The sequence below is a fragment of the Phyllostomus discolor genome, chromosome 2 (assembly GCF_004126475.2).
Source record: "Phyllostomus discolor isolate MPI-MPIP mPhyDis1 chromosome 2, mPhyDis1.pri.v3, whole genome shotgun sequence".
Classification (NCBI taxonomy): domain Eukaryota; kingdom Metazoa; phylum Chordata; class Mammalia; order Chiroptera; family Phyllostomidae; genus Phyllostomus; species Phyllostomus discolor.
This window is the reverse complement of record NC_040904.2, coordinates 166,983,305-166,998,327: the sequence shown is the minus strand read 5'-3', so window position 1 is coordinate 166,998,327 and position 15,023 is coordinate 166,983,305. Positions and strand designations below refer to the sequence as shown.

General features: G+C 55.1%; 2 protein-coding genes across 5 annotated transcripts; one reads left to right on the top strand and one right to left on the bottom strand.

Annotated features, from left to right (window-relative positions):
• Nucleotides 1–1,725: 1,725 nt before the first annotated feature.
• Nucleotides 1,726–8,414, top strand: LOC114514063 (trophinin associated protein). 4 transcript variants are annotated; one of them, XM_028533331.2, is made up of 15 exons: nucleotides 1,726–1,867; nucleotides 2,119–2,267; nucleotides 2,365–2,551; nucleotides 3,079–3,236; nucleotides 3,321–3,458; nucleotides 3,650–3,732; nucleotides 4,225–4,277; nucleotides 4,992–5,110; nucleotides 6,012–6,128; nucleotides 6,229–6,312; nucleotides 6,397–6,456; nucleotides 6,717–6,851; nucleotides 7,009–7,612; nucleotides 7,899–8,092; nucleotides 8,235–8,414. In XM_028533331.2, the coding sequence occupies exons 2-15, from the start codon at nucleotides 2,124–2,126 to the stop codon at nucleotides 8,280–8,282; spliced, it is 2,124 nt and encodes a 707-aa protein (XP_028389132.1). In that variant the 5' UTR covers nucleotides 1,726–1,867; nucleotides 2,119–2,123; the 3' UTR covers nucleotides 8,283–8,414. The 4 variants fall into 4 exon arrangements, with proteins under 4 accessions (XP_028389132.1, XP_035874978.1, XP_028389133.1 ...); XM_036019085.1 differs by having other exon boundaries at nucleotides 1,758–1,867; nucleotides 5,004–5,110; XM_028533332.2 differs by having other exon boundaries at nucleotides 1,758–1,867; nucleotides 4,225–4,283.
• A 1,201-nt stretch (nucleotides 8,415–9,615) lies between these two features.
• On the bottom strand, nucleotides 9,616–12,663 carry C1QL4 (complement C1q like 4). The gene is made up of 2 exons (XM_028533310.2): nucleotides 11,828–12,663; nucleotides 9,616–10,014 (listed from the first exon to the last, which is right to left on the bottom strand). The coding sequence occupies exons 1-2, from the start codon at nucleotides 12,362–12,364 to the stop codon at nucleotides 9,835–9,837; spliced, it is 717 nt and encodes a 238-aa protein (XP_028389111.1). The 5' UTR covers nucleotides 12,365–12,663; the 3' UTR covers nucleotides 9,616–9,834.
• Between the last annotated feature and the right edge of the window lie 2,360 nt (nucleotides 12,664–15,023).

The following is a 15,023-nucleotide window of genomic DNA, read 5'->3' as shown; positions in this document are numbered from 1 at the left end:
CTTAATTCTAGGTTTCTAGCCTCCCGATCTGAAATAGAATAAATGTGTAATGTTTTAAGGTACTAAATATGGCAACTTTTATAGCAGTGATAGGAAACTGATACCCAACGCTACACATTAGGCAACATACACACATAGGAACACATACCAGGCACATAAAAATGGTGTCTATGGGGGAGAGAAATAGGAGAGCAGAATGAAAGGGGATGATATAATAAAACAAGGGAGGCGGCTTGTACACCCATGAAAACACTATGTTATGACCTGATGAAGATTGACTCAAGTCTCCATAGGAAAAATCCAGCAAAGAATAACAGAAGCAGGTCACCCTGGCCGCTGTGTAGAAAACAGGTTGGATGCTCTGACCAGCATGGCAGATAGTCTGAGCACTGGCTCCTTGAAAGACTTTTCTGATGTAGTATCAGTCTCCTTTGCACCTTGATTCTGTGAAGCTGGTGCCCTGAGGAATAGGCATAAATATTAGAGTTATTGAAAGATATTCCACTCATGATAAATCACTCAGTTCCTCTTACAGATTTTATTAGTGTGAATCAGTCCAAGATCTAGCATGGGAAGCCTGACAAATTCAAGTTTCCAAGTTTGTGAAGATAAGGACGAACCTGCCCTGCGCTGACTACCTTAAAATCATGTAAAGCCACGGTACAGCCAGCCTCCATCCTGGCGCCTCCTCATTCTTCCAACTTAAGGCTCATTCCTCCTATTATCCCAAATGCCTAGCAAAGGGCCTTACACAAGGGTAGGTACAGGGTGCTTGTTAGTAACCATCCCTGCTGGCCTAGTCGTTCGGATTTGGCACATTCACAGTACCCCTTAGTGGAATAAGGTGACCCTCACTCTCCCTCAACTCAGCCCTTCTTTCTAGTTTTATTTCCTATGTTGCATCTACCCCTGAGGACTCAGTATTCTCTGAACACTCCACATTCTTTCATGTCCTCTTGCCTCTAGTACTGTTCCCAGTGACTAGAATAATGTTCTCTTTTTAAAGAGGAAGTTCAAACAGTACCTCTCCCTGGTCTCTCCATGCATTCATTTGATGAATGTTGAGCATCTTTACAACCTGGGCACAATGCAAGGCATTGAAAATGTGATAGTAAGCCAAGCATAAAGCATCACCACCTTCCAGGAGGCTTAGCGGGGGAGATTGAGTTTAACAAACATAATTTATTATGTTCACTTGGATGAATACACAATTACAAACTGACACGGCATGCTTGGAGGAAACGCACTGCCCTTTGGCAGCACTTAAAACCAAGGAATCTTTTTAGATTAGGGTGGATTACGAGTAGAGGGGTTCAATTAAGGCCTCTCTGAGCAAATGTTTTCTTTAAGTGTCTGAAATGGCGTCCCTAAAGCTTGACGCCACACTCCGATTAGAGTCGGCTTCGGGTCTCCCCAACCAGCAACGGACATAGGCTGACCCAATTAGGATGCCCAGCCCTTCCCTCGATACTGCACGAATGGTCTTTCCCTCACCAGTCCCGAGACCTCGCGAGAGTACGACGGCACCCGTTATTGCCCAGACCTGGGGCGCCACGCCTTCCCGGCTTCAGACAGGCCTCCTTTTTGCTCTTTCCTCGCCTTCCATCCCGCGCTCAGCTCTCGGATTGGCTGATTGAGTCCTGTCAGTTTTTTCCTGGCTAGGAAGTGGTTCGGCAACTAGTCCTATTTTGGCCCAACCCCCGAAGCCTATGGATTGGACAGCTGAGTCAGGGGTCACGCGCCTCGGAGCGCGGACGAGCCAATCAGGGGCTTGGCGTATTTTACAAACTGGGGAAGTAGCTGCAGCAGAAGCCGAGTCAGGGAGAAAGCGAAACAGTGGGGGAGACCCTGAGAGGTTCCGGGGAAGGTGCGGCATGGGGATCTTGGAGGGAATGAGGGCCGTGGAGGTTCATAAGGAGAGGCAGCTCGGGGTCCTGGGGCGAAAGACTAGGCTCAGGGTGTCCGGAAGTGGCACCCAGAAGAACGGGCCTTGCAGGCGCCAGGTCTTGGCGCATGGATTTGAGCGAAGGTGGAGGTATCAGGGATGTGAGGACTGCACCAATGCCCAAACTGGCTGACCTTTGATCCTTGATCCTGCCTTCCCCGTTTCTGTTATAGCCGTCATGACCACCCTCCAAACCAAGAAGAATCCTCTCCTCCGGGGTGTGTCACCCACCCCTAGCAAGATTCCGGTACCTTCAAAGAGATGCCCACCTCTCCCCGCTGTCAAGCCCTGCGCCCTGGACCAGGAGAACCAAGATCCAAAGGTAAGAGAGGCTTGGTGGTGAAGACAGTAGCCACAAGAAGGCAGCACACACCTCCAGTGTACCCCAACGCTGAATTTTTTGTCTTCCTGTCCCCCAGAGATTGGAGCAGAAGACCAGTATTCAACGTCCCCTTCTTGACTCAGCATGCCCCAGGCCAAAAGCCACCCATCAAGAAGAGAAATCAGAGAGACTGGCGGGGAGCACTCTGCCTCGGAACCCCTTGGAGGAGCTCAGGCCTAGCCCTAGGGCACAAAATGTGGGGCCTGGGCCCCCTCCCCAGACAGGTACTTGTAGGAGGCCTAGAACACAGTCTCCTTGGCCAGTTGGTAGAATGGGTTGGGGATCGTGGAGTTTGGGGGCTTTGCACTCCTCCAGCCTCCTGCTGACTATAAGAGTCAGTCCTTGGTCCTCGCTCCTGGAAAGCTCTTTGCTCTTAAAAGCCCTCTCCTTCCTTCAGCAAAATGTCATCTCTTCTAAAGCCCTTTCCAGCCCTCCAATCACAATCAATTGCTCTGTCTTTTAATATTTTGCTACAGTCTTTTATAACATGTACATACTTTGGCTTGAGTCTGTTACCTCTCTACAGTTTGATGATAGCTTCTTGAGACAGGGGACTTTGTCTTATTTATTTCAGGGCCCCAGGCCCTAGAATAGTGCCTTATGTAATGTTCTGTGAACATTTGGTGAGTTGAGTCCTATTATATGCATCTCTGGCTCACTATTGTACCTTAAGGTGACTACACTAGGGTACCTGGCCCCTCAGCTTTCCCTCTTCCTGCTCCATCTCACCTTTCCTTTTCTTCCTTTGCAGAGGTTCCAGGGGTCATAGAGTTTGTGGCTGACCCTGAGGCCCTGGCTACCATCCTGTCAGGTGAGGGGGTGAAGAGCTGTCGCCTGGGGCGCCAGCCCAGTCTAGCTCAGAGAGTACTGGTTCGAGGGAGCCAGGGAGGCACCATCCGGAGGGGCCAGGTAATGAGACAGGATATGAGGAGATCAGGCTGGTGTGGACTGAGGAGGGAATCCTGAGCTGATAGCATCTTTTGGGGGTCCCAGGGTGCCCGGGCCTCTGCATATTTAGCCCCCAGAACCCCCCAAAATCGACTGGACCCTGCCAGGGCTTCCTGCTTTTCAAGGCTGGAGGGACCAGGACCCCGAAGTCGGACCTTGTGTGCCCAGAGGCTAGAGGCTGTGGTGAGTAAAGCGCCTGCAGGGGGGCTGACAATACACGGTGCTTCTGGGAGCTCCTTTCATGGACAAAGCCGGGCCTCGGGAGGTACCTCATGATGAGCCAGAGGGGTTCTGTGGAGGCAAATGGGGTTGGAGGCCTGAAGTTTTGGGGCCCACCTCTGACTCTGCTTTTTTCTTTTGCTTTTACGGGTCAGATTCCACCTTCAGGACCTTCCTTTCACTCCTCTGCTCGCCCCAGCTTCCAGAGGCTAAAAAGAGAAACAGGTGGCAACAGCAGGTGAGGAGAGGGCCATTTGGAAAAGAATGAGCCAATGTCCCATACAGGGTCCCTCAGAGTTGGGGCCTGCCAGTAGCTTCAGGACTTTCCACCAGCCCATAAAGGGAAGGGAGGAAGCTGTGACTGCCAGGGTGAGCCCTTGGAATAGGATTCAGGGCTTACTAGCCAGGCCTCAGTAGGACGTCAGCTTCTTCAGGTTTTGGGGAGGGAGGGTACAAAAATAAGAGGTCCTGCTTCTGTTGTTTAGTGGCTAGATCACAGACTGTAGAATCTGGGTTTGATTCCCGAACCTCAGCAAACTTACTAGTCGTGTGAGCTTGCCTTAACCTCCCTGCTTCAATTTCTTTAATCTGTTAAATGAGGATAATGTTTGTGTCATCATGGAGGTGGTTGTGAGAATTGAATGAGATGATGTTTGCAAAACGGTTAGCACAGTGCCCAGCTCCTACTTGATATTCAGTGACCGCTAGCTGCTGCCCTTGTTGTCGTCAGGACTTCAGTGAGCCAGGCCTTGGGATTGCTCCTGGAGACCCCAGCCCAGCCTGGTGAGTGTGTCTGGCCATGGAGAGAGAACAGTGGTGGGCTGCCTGCAGTGGGGGTCAAGAGGAAAAAGCTCAACAGGCTGGCGGGGGGGGGGGGGGGCGGGGGGGGGGGGGGGGGGGGGGGGGGGGGGGAGGCCAGATCAGAAGGAGCTGGAGAGGAAGAGACCTTTTGATAGGCCAGAGTTTGGCCCAGTTGCACTTGTGTCAAAGGAGGTGGTCCCCATTCCTACCCTCTCCTTGCCACTTCCAACAAGAATTGCCTTCCCAGCCCTGGCTGGCGTAGCTCAGTGGATTGAGCGCGGGCTGCGAACCAAAGTGTCGCAGGTTCTATTCCCAGTCAGGGTACATGCCTGGGTTGCAGGCCATGACACCCAGCAACCACACATTGATGTTTCTCTCTCTCTCTTTCTCCCTCCCTTCCCTCTCTAAAAATAAATAAAAAATAAAATCTTAAAAAAAAAAGAATTGCCTTCCCCTCACTATTTTATTCTCAGCCCCTAAGAGCCATCAGCACCCTGGAAACATCAGGTATTCAGATTAACAAGTGATTACTGAGTAGTTCTGGGATCCAAGGGGATGCTGGACGGCTCCCCACCCACCCCTGATGGGGCCGTGGGGGCTGTCAAACTGATGCACTCTCTGCAGAGGCTGCAAAGCCCTGTGCCAAACTTTGGTGGGTATTCCAGATACTATGGCACATTTCCTGTCTCCTCCTAGCTTCTGTCCCAGAAGGAGAACATGAAGTTGCCACTCACTCAGATGAAGAAGGAAAGGGCCCTCTCAGTCTGACCCAGTGGGTTCCATTGAGAGAAACCCAAGAGATAACGCACACCAAGGTGAGATGGGACCCTCCTGGGGTAGGAAAGGCGGGGAGTAGAGATGGGGAGGAGAGACCCTTGGGGAAATTCTCCAGCAGCAGCCAGCACTGGGGATTGTGGGTGGAGCCAGGCAGTCCTAGGCCTCAGATGATAATCTGATCTGGGTTTGCCCCCCATGGGCCCAAGCCCTCTCCAGAGTAGGACTGGCCTCTCTTTACCGGGTGTCTAGGCTCTGGAGGTGAGAGGTCACAGTCTAATACGTACTTGTATCACCATCACATCAGTGCTGAGAGATCTGACACGTGTCAGCCAAAGCTTTCATTCATTCACTCCATGAATATTTATTGATCAGCTACTGTTTGTCAAGCACAGTTCTGGGTTCTGGATATACAGTAGCAAATAAGTTCACATTCTAGAAAAGGGAAGCAAAAAGTAAGCACAGATTATAAAATATATGGCATGTCAGTGGAAGTGGGCAGGTGGTATTGTAATTTCAAATAGATTGGTGAGGGGGGTCTTGAGAAGGTGTCATCCAAGTGAAGACCAGAAGGGGTTGAGGGAGTAAGCCCCCCGGATATCTGGGTAAAGAATATGCCAGGAGAACTGCAGATGCAAAGGCCCCAAGGAGGGAAAGTACCTACTGTGTGTAAGGATCAGCCAAAAGCAGATGGCAGCAAGACTGGAGGAAGGGGAACCACAGGAAGTGAGGTTAGAGCAATGACAGGATTTGACTGGGTGAGGATTTACAAACCAGTGTTAGACCTTGGGTTTTATTTGGAATAAGTGGAAAGCCACGGGGAGAAGGAACAAACATGGGAGTGACGTCATATGATTAGGAGGGTCACACTGGCAGCTGTAGGAACAAGACCTAGGAAGGGAAGTGGGAAGGATCAATCTTCCACCTTGTTCCTCCCCACAGGACCGCCGGGACTGCCACTCAGTGCCTTCCCCTGGCCATGTGCTGTTACCGTCTATCACTCGCCCGTCCCCCTTTGGACTGGCTCAGCGTGTGCCCTCGCCGGGCCCCTCAGCTCTGGTTTGTATCCATAGGGGTTGGGCTGCGGCAGAGCAGTCTGGCTGGGATCCCTGCTAGGTCTAGGTTTTGTCACCACTTAGCCAACCCCATCTCTCCCCAGACCTCACATTCAGTGTTGCGGCGTCATGCCATTCACCCCAAAACCCAATTCACACCCATCCCATCGGCTCCCAGAGCTCAGCAGGTAAGAGAGGGCAGGAGAGGTAGCTGGCATAGAAAGGGAATGAATGGGTGCAGGAGGGGTTATGACATCTCACTTCTGTCCCAGGTCCGATGTTTGAGTGGCCTCTCTCCTCAGTCTTGCCCTGAAGAGCCCGCCCTGTCCTGGGTAAGTGCCCAAGGCTTTCCGTTGCTGAAATCCCTCACTTTCTCCTGTTGGCCTGAGGCCCAGCAGTTTGAGGTCCATGGGCTCTTTAGAAAAGCTACCTAACTCTCCAGCTCTCCCTGCTTCTTTGCTGTCTCTCCTAATCTCAGTCTAGGGCCCGCAGTTAGGCACCTGGTCCCTTCCTCATGAGGGTGGGACTCAGCCTGATCTTCCAGCCCCAGCCAGGCTTCCTCACACAGTCCGCTTCTCTTCTCTTGTGGCAGGAGCAGATTGCAGTCCGGTTATTTGACCAGGAGAGTTGTAAAAGGTGGCAGGAGGGGCCCGGGAAACCACCTGTGGCAACTCCTCATGGACCCCACCCCACTAGAACCCCCAACTTCCAGGAGCTGAAGATGCAGGTGAGTCTGAGTGGGCAACAGTTTTGATGCCTGATGGGCAGTGACAGGGCTGGGGAAGGGAGAAATGGGAGGAGAGGGTGTATGGGAATAGGACAGTTGGGTAGAGACTTGAACCCACATCTTGGCATCACACTGGCGTATTCTCTTCAACCCACAGCGCATCAGTATCCTGCAGCAGCTTTTGCAGCAGGAGGTTGAAGGGCTGGCAGGGAGCAAGCATGCCCCCCTTAATGGAGGATCCTCTCTGGATATGGTTGAACTTCAGCCCCTGCTGGCAGAGATTCCTAGAACTCTGAATGCCCCACAGCATAATCCTGGGGCTTCTCACCTTCCTGAACTGTTACAACACTCTGGACTGCCAGAGCCCTGCCCTCCAGAGGAGTGTGGGGAAGCACAGCTCTGCCCTGGAGCAGAGCCTGCGGTCGCTCAGGCCTGCCCCCCAGTGGAGTCGGGGCCACCAGAGTCCTGCCATAGGAGGAAGCCCGAGATTCCAGAGCCTGCCACCCAGGAACAGCCTGCGGTGTCTGAGGCCTGCCCTCCAGTAGAGCCTGGACCCCTTCCAGCCTGCTCCTCTTGGGTGGAGCCTAGGGCATCAGAGGCGGGCTCTCTGGAACCTAGGAGTACAGAGTGCAGCCCGCAGCCCTGCTGCTGTCAGTGGGCTCCAGTGACCACCAGTGTGACCTTCTCCTCCCAGCACCCACTTTGTGCCAGCCCCCCTATCCGCTCACTCCAGTCTCTGAGGCCCCCAACAAGCCAGGCAGGTAAGTAGTTGGTCGGAAGGGGTTATGAACAAAGGAGGTCCTCATCTTGCTGGGAGCAGGACCCCTGCCCTGTACCAGGTGATCCCTTTCTTTCTTTCCCTTTCCCTTTCTTTCTTTTGCCTAATTTGCCCAGCCTGGCTCTCCTTCAGGAAGATGAGAGGAGTTGGACCTCCAGTCCTGTGCTTCTAACTGGCTTGGCCCTTGGTGGGGGGTTGAGGAAGGGCAATATAAGGTGAGAGTATATGACTCCAGAGCCCATCCTGAACTCTGGCCCTTGGATCCTCAGGCCCCAGTAGTCTGGCTCCCCGAACCCTAGCCCTGAGGCAGCGCCTCAAAGCATGTCTGACGGCCATCCACTGCTTCCATGAGGCGCGCCTGGACGATGAGTGTGCCTTCTACACCAGCCGAGCACCTCCCTTGGGCCCCTCTCGGGTCTGCACCAACCCTGTGGCCAAGTTGTTGGAATGGCAGGACGCCCTGGTGAGCTTCCCCGCCCACAGCAAGCCTGTGGGAAGTAGGAAGGGGCAAGGGGCCATCCTTAGCCCCTTTACAGAGCTTAGTGGGGAAGGGTTGGCTCAGGTCAAGGATGGCTGGGTCATGACAAGGTCTCTTCTCTCTCCAGTGTTTTATTCCAATTGGTTCTGCTGCCCCTCAGGACTCTCCATCATGAGGCACCCACCTCCACCTGCTCCTGCCCTTCCTTGCTCCTTCCTTTTAGCCCTTATTTATTTAGCCCTCAGGACTCCCCATGGGAGTGGGAGCCAGCACCCTTTTGTCCTTCAATAAAGTTTCTTAAGTGTCTTAATGTGTTTCCCTCCGGCTGACCTAGGCCAGCTACTGCTGTTGCTCTCCAGTGGTCCACTTGGTGGCAGTGTCTTCCGCCTTAGAGCCAGCCCTGGGCTCTCAGCGCCCGGGTTCTGCAGGGTGGGTGGATGGGTAGGGAAGGGAGGAAGTCACCCCACTCTGGTTCACCTCAGGAAGCTCTGTGAGTGTGTTGGGGGAGGACACCCATAGTTAATTCCCTTTGGAGACCTGCTCTTCCCCTTGGCTCTTGAGATGGGTGGCACTTCCAGGAGCCATCAACAACTCCCTTATCCCCTAGAGCTCCTCTCTTAGAACTTTCCCTGCATCACGCAGAAAGCTGAACACCGGAACCACAGTCTTGGAACCCTCCCTGTCACTCTGATTGGTGTCTCCCTGCAGGGGTGTCCAAACTTTTGGCATCTCTGAGCCACACATGAAGTACACAAACACTAACGAAAACTGATGAGAAAAAAAAAAAGGTCCGTGTACAATTTTCGGAGTTGTGTTGGGCTGCATTAATAGTCATCCTGGGCCGTGAGTTGGACACCCTTGAACAGTGTAAGGTTGGAAGCTCTGCAGAAGCTGAAGCCGCCCTGTTCACCCTTCCTACCTCACAGAAGCACTGGGCTCCTCCTCCCCTCCTCCAGAGGCAGGCCTTGCTGCAAAGGAGTAAATTTTTGTCTCTGGCAGGGTGGGTGAGAGCCTTTGAGGGGAGTAGGGGTAAAGGTCAGGCCCCTGTCCCCACTCTGCACTAGTGAAGACACACACGCTCTAATGTCACTTTATTGGAAGAGGCAACAGCAGCTGTAGCCCCAGGGCTTAGCCCAGATCCGGGTAAAATGGGGACTGTGCAGAATGAGTTTTAAATGCTAGGAAGGAATTCACTGGTTCCTCCAGTCCGCAGGAAGGCTGCCAAAGCAGGAGCCTGGAGCCCGAAAAATGAAGATGAAGGGAGGACGGGATGGCAAGAGAAAGTAGTTCTGACGGTGGACCAACACCTACACCGGTCCTAACGTGGCCTTTCACCCAGATGCGCTCCTGTTTCAGTTCTCTGCCTCCCAAAACGCCTGGTCTGGCTAGTGAGGCTGTTCCCAAGCTCCGGCGAAGAGAGGGCCGGACCTCCGCCCCTCAGACCTGCTTTCACAGCCCGCCCACCCACACACCCTCCCCCTCCCCCGCCGCACAGGGAAGTGAGCGGCCCCTTCCCAAGCCGCTCTGTTCCTCCAGCGGGGCCTCTGCTCCCCAGCCACTTACGCCCCGGGGCACTGAGTCTGCCCACTAAGGCCGCCTTCTGGAGCAGGCGGGTCCGCCCCACTGCCCAGCTCTCAAAGGATGGGATGGCGCGGGGCCGACTGAAAGTGGATGAGGAGGGGAGCGGAGACAAGGACAAGCGAGGGACGTTTGGATTGGGACCCGGCTCAGTCTGGGTAGATGATGAAGCCAGAGAAAGTGCTGTACTTGTTGGTGTTCCCGCCATGCACCTTCCCGCCGTCCAGCTTGATGAAGACTTCATCCCCCACATCCAGGTGCAGGATGACGCTGTTGCTGGCGTAGTCGTAGTTCTGGTCTGCGTCCTGGGCAATGGCGCTGGCCCGGACCTACCGAGGGAGAACAAAACCAGCCTTCACGCCCTGTGCGGAGCTGGGGTGGTGAGATGGGTCCAGTCGAGGAGACGCAGCTGGGCCTGGGAGAGGCCGTGCAAGGGTGGCTGCCTGCAGGGGCTGGGGAGGACAAGGAGAGGGCAGGAGGCCTCTGAGCTGCTCGGGCACCACCGTTCACTAGCTGTGCGACTCCGGCAAGTTTCATGCCTTCTCTGGTCCTTAATTTGAGCTATAAAGTGGGACGTAATCACAGAGCCTACCTTCTAATGTTAGGATTAAATGAATACTACATGTTAAGTGTGTTAGAACAGTGCTTGACACATAGAAAACGCTATGGCTTTGCTATTATCATTTAAAAATAAAATTAGGATGTAGGATAATTTCTAAGATTCTGAACCCCCTCTGGCCTCCTAAACTTGCATTCCCAAGTGATAAGGCAAAGTGTGTATATGCGAATGCGAGGGTGCAGGCCTTGAATGGGCAGGTACTGTGATGATGCCCATTTCTCTCCGAGCTCCCTCTGGCGCACCCACATGGGGGTCGCCTTCTGCCCCAACAGGTAGCCCCTCCTCCCCTCTAGCTCACTGCTGCTGGTTGCCTCCCGCCACCAGCCCTGCCCACAACCCTGGTCTTCCTGTCCCGCGGGGGCTGGTTATTAACTCATTAATTATTCATCATTATTCTAATCACTATTTACTGTCCTCAGGGCCCGCAGCTCCTGCAATACTGAGTAGGATCTGCGCGGCCCCTGCCCCCTCGGAAACCGACACACTCTAGATACACACCGCCCCCTCCACCCACTCACAGAGACCCTTCACAGACCACACACACCTACTCATCACTACCTGCAGGTAGAAACAAGAAACGCTCATATTTTTCACACCTTCACACCCCTGCAACAACAGACACACTCGAGTCACACACATTCCCTTGCACACATACTCTATATCACTCCCATAAACACACACACACTCTCCCTTTCCCTGGGGTCCTGGGGGGCCCTGATGGAAAGCCACCCCAATGCAGTGCACATGGGTCTTGGAGCAGCAGAGCGCTGTAGCCGGTGGCAGGACCCACGTTCCCACAGCCAGCATGAGCAGGCCTGATGCGGCAAGGCACAGTCCACACCAGCCAGCCGCGCGGGGCATTCAGAGGTCACCGCTACATCCCAACCTTATCCCCTGCTGCTTGGTGGCCTAGGTGCCTAAACCAGCCCTTATGCCTGAGGCCTTTCCCTCCCCCTGTGTGTGTCCTGGGTCCTCAAGCTAAGTCCTTGGGGGCTGTTCTCCCAGGCCAAGGTGGCAGCGGCTCTGACCACAGAGGCAGGGAGCAGCAGAACCTGAAGGCCAGAGGTGGCCAGTGAAGATGTGGGGCCTGGTCCAGTAGGCCCGTGTTCTCTGCCTTGCCTTTCCTCCTCCTTTGCCTCTTTCCTTCTCCAAATCCGTACCTTCGGGCTACCTGGCTGGTGGTCCGAAGGGCTACTGTACCATTTCTCACCTCTGCCTACTGACTCAGTGTCAGCTGAGTGTAAGGTCACTCTAGAATTGGCCCCAAGCCCTGGGACTAGCAATAGAGCTGATGGTAAATGAGCTAGTGTTTTTCTTGTTTTTCACCTTTTCCTTAAACAATCCAAACTGAATGCCCTCACACTGGAGTGCTTGCCGACTGAGCGCTGCCTGGGACGGGGCAGCCGGGCATTCCTGGATCCAGTGACGCTGTCCCGGGAAGGGGGCCGGGTTGTGCAATGAGTGCAGGGAGATTTAGAAAGCTACCTGGCGAATCTGGGGCTGGGTGGAGAGGGGCATCTCACCTGTCCATTCTTCATCAGGTCAGCCCACATGCTGGTGCCATCTCCGCCGCGCATGAGCACATGGTAAGCGAAGAAGTAGACACCCGGCATGGGGCAGGTGAACTTGCCGCTGGCGGCTTCGTAAGCGTTGCCCACGTTAGTCACCACATCGTCGAAGCGCAGCACCTCGTAACCCTCGTGTGGCCGCCGCAGGCCAGCATAGAAGGCGATTCGAGGCACGTAGCCCGCAGGGGGTGCCACGCCGCCGGGACCTGGACCAGGAGGGCCAGGTGGACCTGGCCTTCCCGGCTCCCCTGGAGGCCCTCTGGGACCTGGCGGTCCCGGGGGCCCTCGAAGACCCGCCTTCCCGCGCCGGCCCACCTCTCCCTTGGAGCTGGGAGGGAAGGGGGGCACAGAGACAGGCGCGCCGTCGGGTCCTGGGCCTCGAGGCCCATGCGGGTCGCACACCATGCGACAACGACCCAGCATCTCGTAGTGCGCTGGCCCGCGGGAGCTGTGCACCAGCAGCGGAATAGCCACCAGCAGCAGCAGCACCATGGCCACCCCGACGGCTGCACCCGCCACCCGCTTGCGGCGGCTCAGACGCGACGCGGCCAGGGCCAGCAGATCGTCCTCACTCTTGGGCGCAATGGCGGCGGAGGCGCGGGGCTCTCTGTGGGCCCCGGAGGCGGACCCGGGCTCGCGTCTGGGTCGGGACCACCCCGACGGCCGCGCCTGGCCCCCCAGTCCCCTGCAGGCTCTCGCCTCAGCGGTGCGGTTCCCCAAACCTTCCGTCAAGGCGGAGGTCCCGCCTGGGCTGGGCCGGGGCAGCTCCCGACGGTTCAGAGCCCGTGGTCCTCCGTTCCCCTCCTGCTCAGCCTAACGTTCCTGGGTGTCTGACATCTGCGGCTGGTTTCTTAGAGATCTAGGATGCTTGCTCTCTGGACAGCTTCTTTCTCAAGGATGGCTCGGAGCCTAGTCCCCAGCTGCCCAGACGGATCTCTCCTGGTCGGAGCCGGGACGCCTCTCCGCTCTCCGGACGTCCCGGGCTCTGCGCCGAGGGTGGCAACCCCCGGACGCGATCCCCTCATAGATTTGCGCTCTGGCTCTCGGCGAGCACCGATCCGCCTTTCTATCCCGGGCCACGGCCCCTGCCTCTGCTAGAGTCACGGCCCCGCGCGTCTCCCCTGCTAGCGCATTCCCTCTCTGCGTCCCTAACCTTCCTTTCCTCCCTCCCGGGGTGGCTGTGCCGGTGGTGTGAGCAGCTGCGCGCCGGGAGCCGCTATAAGCGACCCGCGGCGGAGCGACCCCTGGTGCCCAGAGCGGGAAGCGCGGGGGCGGGGCAGGCAGCGGCCCCCCACCCGCGGCCCCCCGCCTCTTGGTTGATGCCTGGCTCAGAGCGGATTCTGCAGGGGTTCACTGTTCCCGACTAGCCTTACTTTCAGCCTCTATCCCGACTTGGGTATTCCTAGAGCCCAGGGGAAACCAGAAATAGCGATGGGATTAAAAAGGGGGGAGTGAGATACACACACAGAAAAGATAGAGGTGGATTCCTGAGCTAGAAAGAGCTCCCTCATCCCCCCCCCCAAAAAAAAATGAAAAAGGAAAAGGAAATTCAACAAACAAACAAGAAGGGCAAGCAAAAAGAAATTCACCACCCCACACCTCTCAGCGCCCATGATGGGAATGTCAATCATGTGGTAAAGGGTCCAACGGCACATGTTGGCCTGAACTAGAAAAGGCACATCTGCGGCCACCCTCCCCCTCGACCCTCAGCGCCGGGGAGCGCAGAGCCGCCGAGAAGAGTGCGGGAGAGTGAGAGTGAGAACACAGACTCGCCTGTGGAAGCGGGCAGGAAACGGGCAGGAACGCAGGAAATGGAACGACAGAAATCAAAGAGACAGAGAGCCAGATAGAGACGGAGAGACAGAGACGAAGCTGGGAAAAGAGACTAACTGACAGCCCCCGAGGGGGAGAGGGGGAGACAGAGACAGAGAGAGAGAGACGGGAGCCGAGACAGGTTGACAGATCGAGAGAGAAATGTAAATGGCGCGCTGCAGAGAGACACCCAGGTCCGTGTTCGGACTCCAATGTGACATATCAACTGTGGGGAAGACAAGGGGGCGGGGCGGCTCTTCAGCGGAGTGGTAGGCTCGGGGCCTGTGCGTTGTGACAGTGTGCTGGCAGGTGCGGACATGGCCGTGGGACCCTGGGCTTGTGTGTCCCTGGGTGAGTGAGATTGTGGATTGTGTTGTCTGTGTGTGTGTGTGTGTGTGTGTGAGAGAGAGAGAGAGAGAGAGAGAGACAGCTATTTGAGGGAAGGTTTTATATTTGTCTTTCTCTTAGTCCTTAAATATGGGATCCTGTGAATGCCATCTCAGGACTGGGCAGAGTACATTGGGGAAAACAATCAGAAAGACGCTCTTGTCCCTTGCTCCGCCCAGCCCAGCTTAGCTCTAGTCCTGCCCTAGTCCCAGATTTTGTCCAGCCCTAGGATTTCTACCACCTTCCTTCCCCCTTCCTCATAGGTCTATGGTTACATTGAAACCCAGAGAAGTTGGACCCCACATAATAACTATTTGAAGCAGGAGTTTGAAGTTGGTTATGTAAATTACCATAACCAAAATACAGATTAAGTGCCAGGCAGCCTCCCTCCAGTAAGAGGTGACTGTGTCTGCCATTCAGGGTGACCAAGAGGGAACTCAGGCTGTGATAGATCCCTCTCTGCGAGGGGTCAGAGTCCAGAGAAAAAGCTAGTGGATGCATTCTTCCTTAGGGTCTGGCCTCTCTGAGGGAAAATGCTTACTTACACGGAGGGACCCTAGGGCCAGAGGCTTGGAGAAGGGGCTCTGGGGCAGGCAAAGTGGGGATGTTTGAAGACCCTGAAAGTGGACAGCTGCAAAGGACCTCTTAGAGACCAGCATAAGCCAGGACTGTGATGTATGGGAATATGATGTGTAAGATGGAGGGCACGAGGCACACTGCAGCGTGATTATTGGTGAAGGTGATTTCCTCATTTCTTGTTGTCTGTACCTGTTTCTTGCCTCTCCCAGCCCATACTGGTGCCAGGAGAAAGAGGTTGCTGAGGCTGGACCTGTATGGAGGGAAGCTCCTACATTTTGAAAGGATTGGGAGAGAAAGAATTGGCAGCCAGTGGGGGAGGGGTCTCCTCCTCCAACCATAAATACAAATTTTATTCAAGGTCTTTGTCGCCATT

What these genes read in the sequence shown, in the direction of transcription:
- LOC114514063 (XM_028533332.2), top strand. Translation starts at nt 2,124, where the DNA reads ATGACCACCCTCCAAACCAAGAAGAATCCTCTCCTCCGGGGTGTGTCA. An exon ending in GAAACAGGTGGCAACAGCAG is followed by an intron (nt 3,733 to 4,224) that starts GTGAGGAGAGGG and finishes TGTTGTCGTCAG; the next exon opens with GACTTCAGTGAGCCAGGCCT. An exon ending in AAGAGCCCGCCCTGTCCTGG is followed by an intron (nt 6,457 to 6,716) that starts GTAAGTGCCCAA and finishes CTCTTGTGGCAG; the next exon opens with GAGCAGATTGCAGTCCGGTT.
- C1QL4 (XM_028533310.2), bottom strand. Translation starts at nt 12,364, where the DNA reads ATGGTGCTGCTGCTGCTGGTGGCTATTCCGCTGCTGGTGCACAGCTCC. An exon ending in ACCTGATGAAGAATGGACAG is followed by an intron (nt 10,015 to 11,827) that starts GTGAGATGCCCC and finishes CTCCCTCGGTAG; the next exon opens with GTCCGGGCCAGCGCCATTGC.